We start from the raw sequence: 17,840 nt of genomic DNA, 5'->3' as shown, positions 1-17,840 counted from the left end.
ATGGTAGCTCAAACCTGTAATCTCAGCACTCTGAGCTAGAGCGAGACCCCCATTTCTAAAAATAGCTGGGTGTTGTAGCCAGTGTCTGTGTAGTCCCAGCTACTCGGGTGGCTGAGGCAAGAGAATCGCTTGAGCCCGAAAGTCTGATGTTGCTGTGAGCTACTGCACTCCACTGGGGAGCGACAAAGTACAACTCTATGTCAAAAAAAAAAAAAAAAAGAAGCTGGATGTGGTAGCTCACACCTGTAATCCTAGTACTCTGGGAGGCTGAGGTGGGTAGATTGCTTGAGCTCACAAGTTGGAGACCAGCCTGAGCAAAAGCGAGACCCTGTCTCTACTAAAAATAGAAAAACTGAGGGAAGAGGATCACTTGAGCCTGAGTGGGAGATTGCTGTGGGCTATGACACCACGGCACTCTACCCACGGTGACAGCTTGAGACTCTGTCTTAAAAGAAAAAAAAGACAGGGTCATGCTTCTCGTATGTTGCCCAGGCTAGATTCAAACTCCACCATGCTTAGCTGTATTAACTTTTTTTTTTTTTTTTTTGGAGATGGAGTCTCAAGCTGTTGCCCTGGGTAGAATGCTGTGGTGTCACAGTTCACAGCAACCTGAAACTCTTGGGCTTAAGTGATTCTCTTGCCTCAGCCTCCCAAGTAGCTGGGACTATAGGTACCCACCATAACGCCCAGCTATATGTATTAACTTTTTTATTTACTGTTACTTGCATTTATTTTGTTACGTCCATTCCCATGCCATAGTTTTTGTTTCCTCAGTTTCTTCTGGGATATCTTTTTCTTCTGTGCTGTATTAACTTTTTATTTATAAAAAATTATTATTCACTGGGCACAATGGCTCATGCCTGCAGTCTTAGCACTCTGGGAGGCTGAGGTAGGTGGATCACTTGAGTTCTGGGATGATGGAGACCAGCCTAAGCAAGAGTGAGACCATGTCTCTACTAAAAAAAAAAAAATAGAAAAATCAGCTGGGTTTTGTGGTGCAGGCCTGTAGTCCAAGCAACTCAGAAGTCTAAGGCAAGAGGATTGCTTTAGCCCCAAAGTTTGAGGTTGCTGTGAGCTCTGATGCCACAGGACTCTACCAAGGGCAAAAAAGTGAGACTTAAAAAAAAATTTATGGCTCAGTGCCTGTTGCATAGTGGTTAGGGTGCTGGCCATATACACCGGGGCTGGTGGGTTTGAACGTGGCTCGAGCCTGCTAAAAACAACAATGACGACTACAACAAAAAAATAGCCTGGTGCTGTGGCAGGCACCTGTAGTCCCAGCTACTTGGGAGGCTGAGGCAAGAAAATCGGAGTTTGATATTGCTGTGAGCTATGACTCCATAGCACTCTACTGAGGGCAACATAGTGAGGCTCTGTCTCAAAAAAAAAAAAAAAAAATTATTACTGTTGACCATAACCTTATAGTGTGCTATGATAATGTTTTCTTATATTAATTTTTCTTTTCTTTTTAGTTAATAATCTTTCTCCCGTTTTTTATTTTGTAAATTTTCTTTGTAATCATCAAAAACTTATCTTAAAAATTTCCAGCAGAAGTATACTTTTATCCATCAGATAATCTGTCAGTTTTATTTGATTCTTGGATCCATTCCTCTTGGAGTCTTCTTTCCTGCTCCAGTGCTGACTGGTTGTTTTTTAAGGTCAGCTGTCAGTCTGGAACTTCCTTTTACCACTGTGATTTTGGGAATTCTCTTTGCCTCTCTTCAGACAGTAATTGGGATGTAAATATTTTCTAGGACCATACTTGTCTAAAAATGTTTTATCATTATACTTTATTTGTAGTTTGATGAGGTTTGGAAGTCTAAATTGTAAATCATTTTACTTCAGTGTTTTGAAAGCTTTATTCCATTGTGTTGCTGGTGAGAAGAATGATGCTGTAATTCTTGTTCCTTTGGACTTTTTTCTTTTCTTTTTTTTTTTTTGTAGAGACGGAGTCTCACTTTATGGCCCTCCGTAGAGTGCTGCGGCCTCACACAGCTCACAGCAACCTCCAACTCCTGGGCTTAGGCGACTCTCTTGCCTCGGCTTCCCGAGTAGCTGAGACTACAGGCGCCTGCCACAACACCGGCTATATATGTTTTTTTTTTTTGCAGGTTTTGGCCAGAGCTGGTTTTGAACCCGCCACCTCTGGTATATGGGACTCGTGCCTTACTCTGTTGAGCCACTGGCGCCACCTGCCGGCTATTTTTTTGTTGCAGTTCGGCTGGGGCTGGGTTTGAACCCGCCACCCTCGGTATGTGGGGCCGGTGCTTTACTGACTGAGCCACAGGCGCCGCCCTCCTTTGGACTTCTTTCTTGTTGAAGTGTTAGGATCTCATCTTTATTTCCAGTGCTTTGAAATTTTTTAGTGATATGCATTAGTATATGTTTATTTTATTTTTTTATTTATTAGTTTGTTTATTTATAGAGTCTCACTCTGCTCCCCTAGGCTAGAGTGTCATGATGTCATAGCTCACAGCAATCTCAAACTCCTTCGCTTAAGTGATCCTCTTGCCTCAGCCTCTCTGAGTAGCTGGGACTTACAGGCATGCGTCACCAGGTCCAGCTAGTTTTTCTATTTTAGTGGAGACGGAGTCTCTCTTTTGCTCAGACTGGTCTTGAACTCCTAAACTCAAGCTGTCTCCTCTCCTTTGCCTCCCAGTGTGCTAGGATTATAGGTATGAGCCACCATTCCCAGCTTAATTCATTTTTATGGTTATCACTAATCTTTATTTGATAACTCACATCTTTAAGTTCTTGCTTTTCCTGAATTCTTTGATAATTTTGTCTACATTTTGTTTTTCTTTTTTTGGACTTTTTTTTTTTTTTTTTTTAATTTCAGGTTATTGTGAGGGTACAAACAACCAGGTCACAATTTTTGAATTTGTTAGGTAGAGTCCCTATTGTAGTTGTGTCCCACACCTAAGAGATGTGCTGTATATCCCTATCTTATACCCTTTAAGTGGGAGCACACCGATCTCCCTCATCTCTTCTCCCTCATTTTCCCTCCCCCACTTGAATAGAAGGTGAGTTTTTCTCCTATGTGGGGGTGTGTTAGATTGTCTACTGGCTTCATAATAAAATTGAGCACATTCGATACTTGTTTTCCATTCTTGTGATACTTTACTAAGAAGAATGTGTTTACCTCTATCCAGGTTTATACAAAAGATGTAAAGTGGACTCTTTTTGAGACAGAGTCTTGCTGAGTGCCATGGTGTCAGCCTAGCTCACAGCAGCCTCATACTTCTGAATAAAGGAGTTTGAGGTTGTTGTGAGCAAGGTGCTCTTGCTCAGGTTGGTCTGGAACTCCTCTTTGAGATTGCTGTGAGCCAGGTGCTGGTCTGGAACTTCTAATCTCATGCAGTCCAGCTGCCTCATCCTCTCAGAGTGCTAGGATTATAGGTGTGAGCCACTTATGCCCAGCCATGTATTTCTTTCTTTCTTTCTTTTTTTTTTTTTTGGAGGCAGAGTCTCACTATGTCACTCCTCGGTAGAGTGCTGTGGGGTCACAGCTCACAGCAACCTCAAACTCCTGGGCCCAAACGATTCTCCTGCCTCATCCTCCCAAGTAGCTGGGACTACAGGCGCCCACCACAATGCCTGGCCGTTTTTTTGTTGTAGTTGTTGTTTGGCAGGCCTGGGCTGGGTTCGCACCTGCCAGCTCCAGTGTATGTGGCTGGCGCCCTAGCTGCTGAGGTACAGGCGCCGAGCCACGTATTTCTTTTTTAATTCAGAATCTTTTTTGTTCACATTCTCCTGAGGGTAAAATTCTAGTCTTCCACTGAATTTGGAGAGGGATAGTTGCCTCACTGTGCTGACTTGAGGAATTAAACTGCTTTTATACATGTTTTCAATATCCTTGTTCTTCACTTTTTTTTTTTTTTTTTATTTCAGGTTATTGTGAGGGTACAAACACCAGGTCACAACTTTTGAATTTGTTAGGTAGAGTCCCTCTTGTAGTTGTGTCCTTCACTCAAGAGCTGTACCATATATATTCCTACCTTATACCTTGTAAGTGGGAGCACACTGCTACATTGCCACTTCTGATTTTATTGGTACCACTGCTTCTGACTCTTAAAACTTTCCGGATTCTGTGTTGCAAAAATTTCTCCTTGGCTTTCCTATATTGCAGTCACTTAGTTTAAAGTTGTTGGGGTTTTTTGTTTAGTTTTGTTTTGGGCTTTTGAAATAGTTATCACTATACCTCTACTTTCTAGCTTTAAAATATTGTTCTCATTTGTTTGTATTTGGTCTGTTTGACTTCCTTTGGGGCATGTCTTTTTTTCCACCTGTCTTTTTAGTGGAATTGTGAGAGGGAGCTTTTTTTGTTGAGACTGTGTGTTGGTCTGTCACCTGGGCTAGAGTGCAGTGGCATCATCATAGCTCACCCTCAAACTCCTTAGTTCAAGTGATCTTTCTGCCTCATCCACTGGAGTAACTGAGACTGTGGGCGTGTGCCACTACGCCCGGCTAATTTTTTCTGTCTTTTGTAGAGATGGGCAGATTGGTCTTGAACTCCCGACCTCACATGATCCTCTTGCCTTGACCTTCCAGAGTGCTAGGATTACAGGTGTGAGAAGGAGCTTTTAAGTAGACTACTTTTTACATCTTTTCTTTTTTTTGTGGTTTTTGGCCAGGGCTGGGTTTGAACCCGCCACCTCCGGCATATGGGACTGGCGCCCTACTCCTTGAGCCACAGGCGCCACCCCTTTTTACATCTTTTGAAGTTGTCTCTTGCTAGCCATTTAGCCTGGATTCATAGTATTTTTTGGTTAAGTCTTTTTTTTAGAACAGTCTCACTTTATTACCTTTGGTAGAGTGCTGTGGTGTCATAACACATAACAACCTCAAACTTTTGGGCTCAAGTGATTTTCTTGCCTCAGTCTCCTAAGTGGCTGGGATTACAGGTGCCTGCCACAATGCCCAGCTATTTTTTTTTTTTTTTTTTTTTTTTTTTTTGTAGAGACAGAGTCTCACTTTATGGCCCTTGGTAGAGTGCCGTTTCCTCACACAGCTCACAGCAACCTCCAACTCCTGGGCTTAAGCGATTCTCTTGCCTCAGCCTCCCGAGTGGCTGGGACTACAGGCGCCCGCCACAACGCCCGGCTAAGCCCAGCTATTTTTTAGAGGCGGGTGTCTTGCTGTGGTTCAGACTGGTCTCGAACTTGTGAGCTGAGGCATTCCACTGGCTTGGGTCTCCCAGAGTGCTAGGATTACAGGTGTGAGCCACTGCCCCCAACCTTATTTGGTCAAGTTTTGAAGGGCTGTTTTCATTGTATTAAATTCAAGTACATGCTGTGTGTCTTTATAGGTCCTGGTTCATAATGGTAGTCATTTTAGTGAAAGTGGTGTGATGTTGAACATGGCAAACTAAGAGTAAAAATTGTGCATGATACTCTTCGAAACTGTTACCTGATGAAAAATAAGTGTAATGTTTTGTGTGTTAGATTGTATGAGTATTGAAAGGTATTAAGCGGCGGCACCAAGAGACGAGACCAGAGCAGAGATGTTCAGATTAGGTTTATTGAAAGGGACAGTGACACACCTGGGGAGTGCAAAGGTGACATAGTTAGAGACCCCTTTTATATGGGGCATAGAGGGTGGGCAGATTCCACAGCTTGCCCAGAGGGCTTTGGTATGTTAGGGTCCTTTGGCACAAACTTATTGGGGGTGGGCCTAATAGGTCCTTTTTCTTAGGAGGAAAAAAGGGAGGGGGGGGAAAGGAGAAGGGGAAGAGGGATAAAGGTTCTTGTATGGCTGTGTTAGCCTTCCCACCACCCACAAGTATGTGTACATGAAGTCAAAGTCATGTTTCAATTTCTTTGTGAGATAATTTTTTCCTATGTCATGGATGGCCATATCCTGGTGGCCACTAATCACTAGAATTGGGAGGGAAGTCATGACTGGATCAATGCAAATAAACTAATGGAAATTTAGCTTGAAGTACTTTGAATACAAAGCAGATTATAATAAAGTTATAAATTTATTCATGAAATTCATATGCAATTTAAAATAGACAACTATTTTTTAGAGATGGGGTCTCTTGTTCAGGCTGGTCTTTTTTTTTTGGTTTTTGGCCAGGGCTGGGTTTGAACCCGCCACCTCTGGCATATGGGACCGGTGCCCTACTCCTGGAGCCATAGGCGCCACCTCTTCAGGCTGGTCTTGAACTCATGAGATCGAGTAAAATAGACAACTATTTTATTTTATTTCTTTATTTGTCATTTTTTTATTAAATCATAGCTGTATACATTGATATATTCATGGGGCATCATTCACTAGCTTCACAGACCGTTCACCAAGTTTGACATATACCCTTGTAAGATGCACCGCTGGTGTAATCCCACCAATCCCCTTCCTGCTACTCACCTCCTCCCCTTCCCCTCCCTTTCCTCCTTCCCCCTATTCTTAGGTTGTAACTGGGTTATAGCTTTCATGTGAAAACCCTAAATTAGTTTCATAGTAGGGCTGAGTACATTGGGTACTTTTTCTTGCATTCTTGAGATACTTTACTAAGAAGAATATGTTCCAGCTCCATCCATGTAAACACGAAAGAGGTGAAGTCTCCATCTTTCTTTAAGGCTGCATAATATTCCATGGTGTACATATACCACAATTTATTAATCCATTCGTGGATCGATGGGCACTTGGGCTTCTTCCATGACTTAGCAATTATGAATTGGACTGCAATAAACATTCTGGTACAAATATCTTTATTATGATGTGATTTTTGGTCTTCTGGGTATATGCCCAGTAGAGGGATTACAGGATTGAATGGCAGATCTATTTTTAGATGTCTAAGTGTTCTCCATATTAGACAGCTATTTTAAATTGAACATGAACTTTATGAACAACCTGTATATAGTAATAATTGTATGGGATATTAAAGATTATTAAGAGGGCTTCTGTTGTCTCCCTGACTTCTTTGCTATTCTCCTGCTTGTTCACTTTAGCCACCTGGGTTCCTTGTATACCTAATTATTTATCATGTCAAAATTTACATATTTCTTATGTATTGTCTATCTTCCTCCACTAGAATGTAACCTCTGTGAGGGTAAATATCTTTGTTTTATTCATAGATATATCTTGAGTACCTAGAATAGTAACTGGCACTGTTGAAGCCCTGGAAATCTATCCAGTAGAACCTTCATAAGTTGACCACCCAAGGGACTGTAACTAAACTGGTTGACATATGGACATGGTCAACATAAGGAACTAGGCCTCTTGTACTGATAACGTCCGTGTGGTGCATGTCTGGTCTATGAAGATTAGGTCAACTTGAGGTGGTTAACTATGGAGGTTCTATTGTATGTAGAATGAAAGGCATTTTAGGCGGCGCCTGTGGCTCAGTCGGTAAGGCGCTGGCCCCATATACCGAGGGTGGCGGGTTCAAACCCGGCCCCGGCTGAACTGCAACCAAAAAATAGCTGGGCGTTGTGGCAGGCGCCTGTAGTCCCAGCTACTCGGGAGGCTGAGGCAAGAGAATCGCTTAAGCCCAGGAGTTGGAGGTTGCTGTGAGCTGTGTGATGCCATGGCACTCTGCCGAGGGCCATAAAGTGAGACTGTCTCTACAAAAAAAAAAAAAAAGAAAGGCATTTTAATCCATCCAGTTGCTTCCAGGCAGCCCTCTATCTAAATCACACTCATTTCTCTTTCTCTATACTACAAAATTTGAAAATAATTTTATTTCCTCTCTTTAATTTTCTGCTTAGCTCTTATCAAAAGAGAGGGCTTCTCTGAAGCTGTGATGAAAGAAGCTGAAGAATTAAAGATATGTGTTCAACTCCTTTTTTTTTTTTTTTTTTTTTTTGTAGAGACCAGGTCTCACTGTACTGCCCTCGGGTAGAGTGCCATGACTTCACACGGCTCACAGCAACCTCTAACTCTTGGGCTTACGCGATTCTCTCGCCTCAGCCTCCCAAGCAGCTGGGACTACAGGCGCTCGCCACAATGCCCGGCTATTTTTTTGTTGCAGTTTGGCCAGGGCTGGGTTTGAACCCACCACCCTCGGCATATGGGGCCGGCGCCCTACTCACTGAGCCACAGGCACCGCCCACCCAACTCTTGCACACATGAATTTATGTGTTTCTGCCAAGCTTTCAGATACTCCTTTAGAGGAAAATTGTGCTTTAAGCATAGTTTCATGCTTGTCTATAATAGCATCCCAAAGCACAAGAGTTGAAAATATTTCCTTCATCTATTTTTTTTTTTGGTTTTTGGCCAGGGCTAGGTTTGAACCCGCCACCTCTGGCATATGGGACCGGCGCCCTACTCCTTGAACCACAGGCGCCGCCCTCCTTCATCTATTTTTGTTATGTATACCCTCTCCCTTAATTTGCCCACATATGTAGAGTTTTATAATGTAGGGAACATTAATATGTGCTTACTTTGTCCTGCTACTTTTCATGTTTTATTTCATTCGTCCTTACTATATAGCTTCATAATGAAGTAGGAACTGTTGTTCCTTTTTTTTTTGGAAGTAAGAACAGAGTCTCTCTATCTGTCGCCCAAGCTAGAGTACCATGACCTCCGCCTGGCTTCCAACAACCTCAAATTCCTGGGCAGAAGCAATCCTTTCTGCTTCAGCCTCCCAAGTAGGCTGAAGAGGGACGTAGGTGTGTGCCACCACACCTGGCTAATTTTTCTGTGTTTATTAGAGACAGGGTCTTGCTTTTGCTCAGATGGGTCTTGCTGTACCTCAGGCTGGTGTTAAACTCCTGATGTGAAGTGATCCTACTGTCTTGGCTTCCCAGAATGCTGGGATTACAGGTATGAGCCACCGTGCCCACCTATTGTTAACTATTTTAATGATGGTGAAGTATTGAAAATTATATAATTTACCCAAGTTTGTACTGCTACTGAGTGTTGGAATTTGAACACTGGTAGTCTGAGTCTTCTCTTGGTCTTTGTTTAAAAAAAAAAACAAAAATGTAGAACATAACAAACATTTTAAAATGTACAATTCAGTAGTATTAGATACTTCGTTTTTTTTATATAGTAAGTATTTATTTAACTTTTTAAGAAATTGCCACATCATTTTCCAGTATTAGATACTTTGTACAATGCTGTACAATCATCGTCACTATCTGTATTTCCAGAACTACCCCTTTTCCCCCTCTCTGGTAAACTCTCTTATACTTTCTCTATGAATTTGCTTATTCTGGGTACCTTATATAAGTAGAATTATATTTATTTTGCATCTAGCGTATTTCACTTAGTATAGTGTTTTCAAGACTTATTCATGTAGTATATATCGAAATTTCCTTTCTTTTTAAGGTTGAATAATCCATTGTATGTATCTACCACATTTTATTTATTTATCTGTTGATGGACACTTGGGTCTTTGAATCTTTTGACTTTCATGAATAATGCTTTTGTGAACATTGGTGTTTGAGCTGGAAGTGAAATTGTAGGAATATGTGGTAATCCTATGTTTAACTTCTAGATTTTTCCATGTAGTAAAATACAGTAGGATATACTTAAAGAGGAGAAATTGTTGACAGTTTAATATGTCACATTGTGTTTTTAGTGAGACTGAAAACTTTATTGTGTTTTTAGTGAGACTGAAAACTTTATTGTGTTTTTAGTGAGACTGAAAACTTGCCTGGATGGTCGTACACTGAATAATAGGTGTACATTCTGAGAAATGTATTAGGTAGTTTTGTCCTTCTGTGAGCATCATAGACTATACTTCACACTGTAGGACAGTGGTTCTCAACCTTCCTAATGCCGCAGCCCTTTAATACAGTTCCTGTGGGTCGTGACTCACAGGTTAAGAACTGCTGCTGTAGGGGGTCTTGAGACATATATTTTCTGTATAGTGCCTGGCTAGATTCAGCCGTGTTAGCTAATTTATGTCATCTCTTCCTATGTTAATATATTCTATACTATGTGACAGTAAATCTATTGCAATATGATCTTTCTTCAGTGTTCATTCCTTTATAATCTTCCATATAAAATTTCCCTTTTCAGAAGGATAATCATTTTGAATAATTACGATCTCATTTTCAAAACTGTCCTATAAATTCATGGCTTGCATAACATTTTTATTGTTACATTTATATTTTAACCTATAAGCTATAAGTTACTTTGTCCATTTTCTAATTTAAGGGTTTATGTTCATATTTTGTATTATATTACTTATTGTCAAGTCCGTTTTTTTTTTCATTTTGAGTTTCTTTAGGATATAGAATGTGTTTAGTTTTCTCACAGTGTGTAATATACAAAGTATAAATTATGAAATATTTTTGAATGCTTGATTTAACAGTAGGCACAGTAACATTAACATTTTAAAGTTTGAAAACTCTGAAAGTCGTTATCTCTTTTACTGTAAATATTGACAAGTGTTGGCTGGGTGTGGTGGTGCATGCCTGTAGTCATGCACTACTATTTGGGAGGCTGAGGCAAGAGGATTGCTCAAGCCTAAGAATTGGAGGTTGCTGTGAGCTGTGACACCATCGCACTCTACCCAGTGAGACTGTATCTCAAAAGAAAAAAAGGGACAAGAGTCAGTACTCCTCAAATAAGAAACTTGAAATATAAGCCCAGAATAATTTTCATATTTAGTAGGTTAAGATACAGAATTAGGGTGCTTAACTATTTCTTTTTTTCCTAAATAACTTTTACTTTGTTTTCAGATTGTTGCCAGCAAAGGAGGTTTTGAAATGGTCACCAAAGAGAAGAAATGGTCTAAAGTGGGTAGCCGATTGGGATATCTACCGGGAAAAGGAACTGGATCTCTTTTGAAGTCCCACTATGAAAGAATTCTCTACCCATATGAGCTTTTCCAATCTGGTGTCAGCCTTATGGTGAGATGGGTCATTCTTCTTAGGAATGGACAAATCAAATTTGCCAAGTATAAACTTTACACTGTGTGCACTACAAGTTAGCAGTTGTTGATGCATGACAGGAAAAGATTTCTTGAGGGACCAAAATTTGGAGGACTAAGATATATCACAGTTTAAAAATCATAGCTATGGGCGGCTCCCATAGCTCAGTGGGTAGGGCGCTGGCCACATACACTGAGGCTAGCTAAAACAACAAAAAAACAACCGGGGCTAGCTAAAACAACAAAAAACAACTGCAACAACAACAACAAAAAATAGCTGGGCATTGTGACAGGCACCTGTAGTCCCAGCTACTGGGAGGCTGAGGCAAAAGAATTGCTTAAGCCCAAGAATTTGAGGTTGCTGTGAGGTGTGACACCACGGCACTTTACCGAGGGCTACATAGTGAGACTCTGTCTCAAATAAAACAAAAAACATAGCTATGTTTGATGGTTTAAAAGATGAAAAATAATGGGATTGAAGAGTATTCTTTTTTTTTGCAGTTTTTTTGGCTGGGGCTGGGTTTGAACCCACCACCTCCTGTATATGGGGCCGGCGCCCTACTCCTTGAACCATAGGCGCCGCCCTCTTTTTTTTTTTTTTTTTTTTGTAGAGACAGAGTTTCACTTTATTGCCCTCGGTAGAGTGCCGTGGCGTCACACAGCTCACAGCAACCTCCAACTCCTGGGCTTAGGTGATTCTCCTGCCTCAGCCTCCCGAGCAGCCGGGACCACAGGCGCCCGCCACAACGCCCGGCTATTTTTTTTTTTTTTTTTTTTTTTTTTTTTTCTTTTTTTTTTTTGTAGAGACAGAGTCTCACTGTACTGCCCTCGGGTAGAGTGCCGTGGCGTCACACGGCTCACAGCAACCTCTGACTCTTGGGCTTACGCGATTCTCTTGCCTCAGCCTCCCGAGTAGCTGGGACTACAGGCGCCCGCCACAACGCCCGGCTATTTTTTTTTTTGGTTGCAGTTTGGCTGGGGCTGGGTTTGAACCCGCCACCCTCGGTATATGGGGCCGGCGCCCTGCTCACTGAGCCACAGGCGCCGCCCTTGTTTTTGTTTTTTGAGACAGTCTCACTGTGTCACCTTCAGCTGTGTCACCCTCGGCAGAGTGCTGTGGTGTCACTGTTCACAGCAACCTCAAACTTGTGGGGTTAAGCAATTCTCTTGGCTCAGCCTCCCAAATAGCTGGGACTATAGCCGTCCTCCACAATGCCCAGCTTTTGTTGTTGTTGTTGTTGTAGTTGTCACTATTGTTTAGCAGGTCTGGGCCGGGTTAGAACCTGCCAGCTCTGGTGTATGTGGCCGGCACCCTAACCACTGAGCTACAGGCGCCAAGTGCCTGTATTCTTTTTTTTTTTTTTGAGACAGAGCCTTAAGCTGTCACCCTGGGTAGAGTGCCGTGGCATCACAGCTTATAGTAACCTCCAACTCCTGGGCTCAAGGGATTCTTCTCCCTCTGCCTCCCAAGTAGCTGGGACTACAGGCGCCTGCCACAATGCCCGGCTACTTTTGGTTGCAGCCGTCGTTGTTTGGCCAGCCCGGGCTGGATTCAAACCCTCCAGCTCAGGTGTATTTGGCTGGTGCCTTAGCCACTTCAGCCACAGACGCCGAGCCTGTATTCTTATTTGAAATTAATCTTCATAACTTAAGCTTTTGTGACAAATTCCTCTTGTTTCATTCATTTTTGAATAGCTTTCTTGAAGTATAATTTATATACCATAGAATTCACACACTATAGGTGCAGAATGAGTAAAGTTTAAAAATGTGTACCTTTATGTAGCAATCACCACCATCCAGTTTTAGAACACATCTTTTGATTTGCAGTCAGTTCTGTTCCTACCCACAAACCTAGGCAACTCCTGATCTGCTTTCTGGCTCTATAGTTTTGCCTTTTTTAGAAATTTCACGTGGATAGAGTGATACAATATGACTTTGTTTCTAGCTTCTTTCACTTAGCTAATGTTTTGAAGGTTTATCCATGTAATAGGATTTATGAGTTCTTCATTTTTTTGCTAAATAATATTCCATTGTATAATTTGTTTATTTACCAGTTGGACAGTTGGATTATTTCCAGTTTATGTCTGTTGTGAATAATGCTATGAATATTCGTATAAGTTAATATATATTAAGTCTTTGTGTAGATATATGCTTTTCATTTCTCTTGGGTAAATACTTAGGAGTGGAATTGCTTGGTTATATAGTAAGTTTATGTGTAATTTCTAAGAAATTGTCTGTTTTCCTAAATTTCTGAACCATTTTACTATCACACCAGTAATGTAGAGGCTTCCAGTTTTTCCACATATCACCAGCTACTTGGTATTGTCAGTTTTTTTTTTTTTTTTTTAATTATAGCCATTCTAGTAGTCTTAATAGGTATGTAGTGGTATCTCATTATGGTTTTAATTTGCATTTTGCTATTGATCAGAGATGTTCTGCATCTTGTCATGTTTTATTTCCTTGATGAAGTGTCTGTTCAAGGGTTTTGTTTTGTTTTGTTTTTGCTGCCTAGGCTCTTATGATAAAGGCCCAGTCATAGCTCACTGTAACTTTGAACTCTTAGACTCAAGTAGTTCTGCCTCAGCCTCCCACTTAGGTAGAGGGCTTATGATTCTATTTTAGGACCTGAAATGCTACAGGTGTGTGCTGATTTTTTTTGTGGAGATGGGGTCTTGTTATGTTGCCCAATCTGGTTGGATCTTTTATAAAATTGGATTGTATTATACTTGTAAAAATTCATCATATATTGTAGATGTAAGTTCTTTGTCACATACATGATTTGTATATATTTTCTCCAGGTCTGTTTATCCATTTATTTTTGTAATGGTATCCATTACAAAAAAAAAAAAAAAAGGAAATCTTTAACAAGATACAAAGAAATTTTGTTTTCATGTGGAAGTTAAAAAGTTTTAATCTACATTTTAGTCTGTGATACATTTTGGTAATTTTTTTGGTGTATGGTATGAAGTAAAGATGTAGGTTTATTTTTTAGTGGGGGGGGTATATAAATTTTCAGTTGTACTAGCACCATTTGTTGAAAGGACTTTTTTTCATTGATTTACTTAGGCATCTTTTTTTAAAATTATTTGACCAAATTTGTGTTTAGTTTTGGATTTTGCTTTGTTCCATCTATCTATACATCGACCCTAATACCAATACCACACTGTCTTGAATAGTATGGTTTTCTAATAAATTTTGGTATCTAGTAGCATATATCCTCTTTATTCTTTTTCAAAATGTCCAGACAAATTTTATTTCCACATAAAGTTCAGGATCGGCTATCCATTTCTTCCAAAAAAATCCTGCCAGAATTTTGAGAGGGATTGCTTTGAGTTTGTATGTCAGTTCAAGAAAGAATTGCCCTCAGGTTTCATGTAGTTTCAGGGTTTTATTGGCAATTTATTTCTCCACTGATTCTCAAGCCTGATTTCTCTTTTTTCCTAATCATGATTTCTTATCAGTGAATCTATTCTCTTTCTGTGTTCTGATTTTTTTAGGGTGTACAGATGCCTAATTTAGATCTTAAGGAAAAAGTGGAGCCTGAGGTTCTCAACACTGATATCCAAACATCCCCAGAGCCAGGCACAAGAATGAACATTCTGCCGAAGAGAACAAGACGTGTCAAGTCTCAGGTATCAATATTCATGGGCTTTTTTTTTTTTTTTTTTTTTAGGTGATGGGGTCTTGCTGTGTTGCTCAGGCTGATCTCAAACTCTTGGGCTCAAGCCCTCTTCCCACACAGCTGATAGTCAGGAGAGCACCACTGCACCTAGCCTACCAGCCATTTTTAATAGGAATTTTAAGTGCATTGACTGTGTCTGGTAATGGGAAGTCATGCCTATATCATTCTTTAAAACTTGAAGGGGCTGCTTTCATTTACCTTTAAGGTAAATGGAGAAGAAATTGTGAAATTCATTACAATTCGATTTAGAAAGCTCTTTGTTAATTTTGATCAGTTTTTGACAGCGATAACAAACCAGAGGGTGACTCTGGATATTGTAGTGCCAGTTTCTTAGACATGTTGATAAATTCTAGTACATTTCATGGTTTGTAGAAGTGAGAGAAGTAGGAAACAGTGGTTTTATTTATTATCTACTATTCTTTTAAAAACCAGAGTATAAGTTTCCTAATGTCTGATTCATTCTAGTATAACTTCCATAGTGTTCATGTAATATAATATAATTTCAAAGCCTAGTGCATCAAAAGAAAAATGGCATAATTGCTTTTTGATCTGCCCCCCTTCTCTTATTTCCTTTTCTTTGTGTTCTTTTAAGGATTTTTGTAAAGACAATTCTGTAGCCTGAGACAATGAGGTGCCCTTAGAATGCTTTAAGATTTGATTCATTTAGGTTTGGCGCCTGTAACACAGTAGTTAGAGCGCCAGCCACATACACCGAGGCTGGCGGGTTTGAATCTGGCCCGGACCAGCTAAACAACAATGACAACTGCAAAGAAAAAATAGCCGGGCGTTGTGGCAGGTGCCTGTGGTTCTGGCTACTTGGGAGGCTGAGACAAGAGAATCATATACATAGTGAGACTCTGTCTCAAAAAAAAAAAAAAAAAAAAAAAATTTTTTTTTTTTGTTTTTTTTTTTTTTTGATTCATTTACATTAACATGTAAATAGGAATAGTGCTTCACTAAATTTTTTTTTGTTTTTTTTTTTTTTTTTTTTTTTGAGACAGAGCCTCAAGCTGTTGCCCTGGGTAGAGTAAGTAATGTGGTATCACAGCTCACAGCAACCTCCAACTCTTGGGCTCAAGTGATTTTCCTGCTTCTGCCTCCCAAGTAGCTGAGACCACAGGCGCCCACCACAATGCCCGACTGTTTTTGGGTTGCAGCTGTCATTGTTTGGCGGGCCGATTCAAATTCGCCAACTCAGGTGTATGTGGCTGGTGCCTTAGCCGCTTGAGCCATAGGAGCCGAGTCAGATTTTAACATTTTAAGAAAAACAGTATGGCTCAGCACCTGTAGCTTAGTGGCTAGGGGGCTTGCCACATACAGTGAGGGTGCCAGGTTCGAACCTGGCTTAGGCCTACCAAACAAGGTGGGTACCTTTAGTCCCCTGCTATTTGGGAGGCTGAGGCAAGAGAATTGCCTCAGCCCAAGAGTTTGCGATTATTGTGAGCTGTGACACTACGGCAGGCACTCTACTCAGGGCAACATAGTGAGACCAAGACTCTGTCTCAAAAAAACAAAAACAAAAAAACAGTATGTTATAAAAATGGGAATGGGTGGCATTGAAAGTGGGTTGATCAGGGCGGCGCCGGCCCCATATGCCGAGGGTGGCGGGTTCAAACCCAGCCCCCGGCCAAACTGCAACAAAAAAATAGCTGGGCGTTGTGGCGGGCGCCTGTAGTCCCAGCTGCTTCGGAGGCTGAGGCAAGAGAATCGCGTAAGCCCAAGAGTTAGAGGTTGCTGTGAGCCGTGTGACGTCACGGCACTCTACCCCAGGGCCGTACAGTGAGACTCTGTCTCTACAAAAAAAAAAAAAAAAAAGTGGGTTGATGAGAGAAGCAAGATAAGTCTTCTGTTAACAAGAGATACTGCGTCTGCAGTTGTACGGAGTTTTGCCACTGGAGGAGCAGGCTAATACTTCATCTTGCTTTTCTAGAGCTCAGGAGGTATCTCTGCATTACATTATTTCTGCTTTTCTTATTCTGAGTGTATGCTTTATAACTCAGCTTCTTAGGTATTCTTTGAAAGTAGAAATGTAGGTGTCCTTGATAGGAATGTGAATTTAATGGAAATTAATTAGAAAGTGATAGTTCCATTATAAACTAATAACACTGGGTTAGTCATTAAGTTATTTTTATTAGTGTGATTGATCTCAGAAGTTCCCATTATTTTGGGGTATAGAGTGGATGATTCTGTTTTAGGCCCTGAAAAACTGAGTCTCTTTGACTTGGTGACTCAGCTTTGAAGAGTTGGCCCACATGTCCCTGCCTGTCTAACCGTTAGCCAATTTGTGATAAAATTCCTTTTGGTGTTCCCCTGAAACTGAAAAATCTTGCCTAATTGCTTTTCTTTATGTATTATAAAAATAGTGACCATATAGAATGCTTTTACCCGTTTTAATAATTGTCACTGTGATCAGATTGATTGGTATCTGATAGAAACTAGGGCTATTTCAGAATTTGAAATAAATTTTTTTGATTTACAATTTGTACTTAATTACTATATTGTGAGTCTGCCACTGTTGGCAGAAAAGAAGCTATACTCTGTAAAATAAGTTTATTCTGAGCCAAATTTGAGGACCATGACCTGGAGCCATACCCAGGAATCCTTGAGCAAGTGGACTCATGATGAGATTACAGCTTGGTTTTGTATATTTTAGGGAAACAGAAATTATAAGGTAAAGGTGTAAGTCAATACATGGAAGATACACATTGGTTTGGGCTCAAAAGGTAGGACATCTCAAAGTGGAGGTTTATAGGTTATAGGTGGGTTTAAAGATTCTTTGATAATTGGCTGAAAGAGTTAAGCTCTAATAGATCAGGAGTTGGTGAAAAAGAATGCTGATTTAAGGTAAGGGTGTGTTAATCAGAGATAAATTATAGGGGATATGTGCAGATACAAGTGTGTGTTGTGTATATTGAGGACGTGCAGGTATGTCTTAACATAGCCTTAAGCCTGTTAATGAGAACAAAGAGACATCTCTAAGAACGGGAAGTGGGCATGATGAGGCATGTCTGATCTCCTTTTTCATGGCTAGCAACTCTGTTTTAGGGCTCCCCTTGGCCAAGAGGGGGTCCACTCAGTCACTGGGCAGAGACTTAACATTTTATTTTAGTTCACACCACTCATTCCTAGTCTTCTATTTCAGAAAGCATGTGAAGGTTTTCTGGTAAAACTCCTTCAACTTTTTGTCTTATTCACAAAATGATCGGTATTCATTCTTAATAATCTATCTCTACAGGCGAAATGTACCTTTCTCTTCAAGGTTAACCCCTCTTCCATTCCTTGTGGTTTCTTTCTTTCTTTCTTTGTTTTTTTTTTTTTTTTTAATTTTTTTGA

The 17,840-nt window shown here is 40.5% G+C and overlaps 1 protein-coding gene across 1 annotated transcript in view; it reads left to right on the top strand.

The window, feature by feature from the left end:
- The window catches only part of KDM5A (lysine demethylase 5A), a 104,060-nt gene that overhangs the window by 14,673 nt on the left and 71,547 nt on the right, over positions 1–17,840 (top strand). Inside the window, exons 4-5 of the mRNA XM_053554464.1 lie at positions 10,635–10,805; positions 14,323–14,457. Coding sequence (XP_053410439.1) covers positions 10,635–10,805; positions 14,323–14,457 — 306 coding nt within the window. The remainder of the gene's footprint in view (positions 1–10,634; positions 10,806–14,322; positions 14,458–17,840) is intronic.

The sequence above is a fragment of the Nycticebus coucang genome, chromosome 12 (genome assembly GCF_027406575.1).
Source record: "Nycticebus coucang isolate mNycCou1 chromosome 12, mNycCou1.pri, whole genome shotgun sequence".
Taxonomy (NCBI): Eukaryota; Metazoa; Chordata; class Mammalia; order Primates; family Lorisidae; genus Nycticebus; species Nycticebus coucang.
The sequence above is the reverse complement of the archived record's forward strand: the minus strand, read 5'-3'. Positions and strand labels throughout refer to the sequence as shown.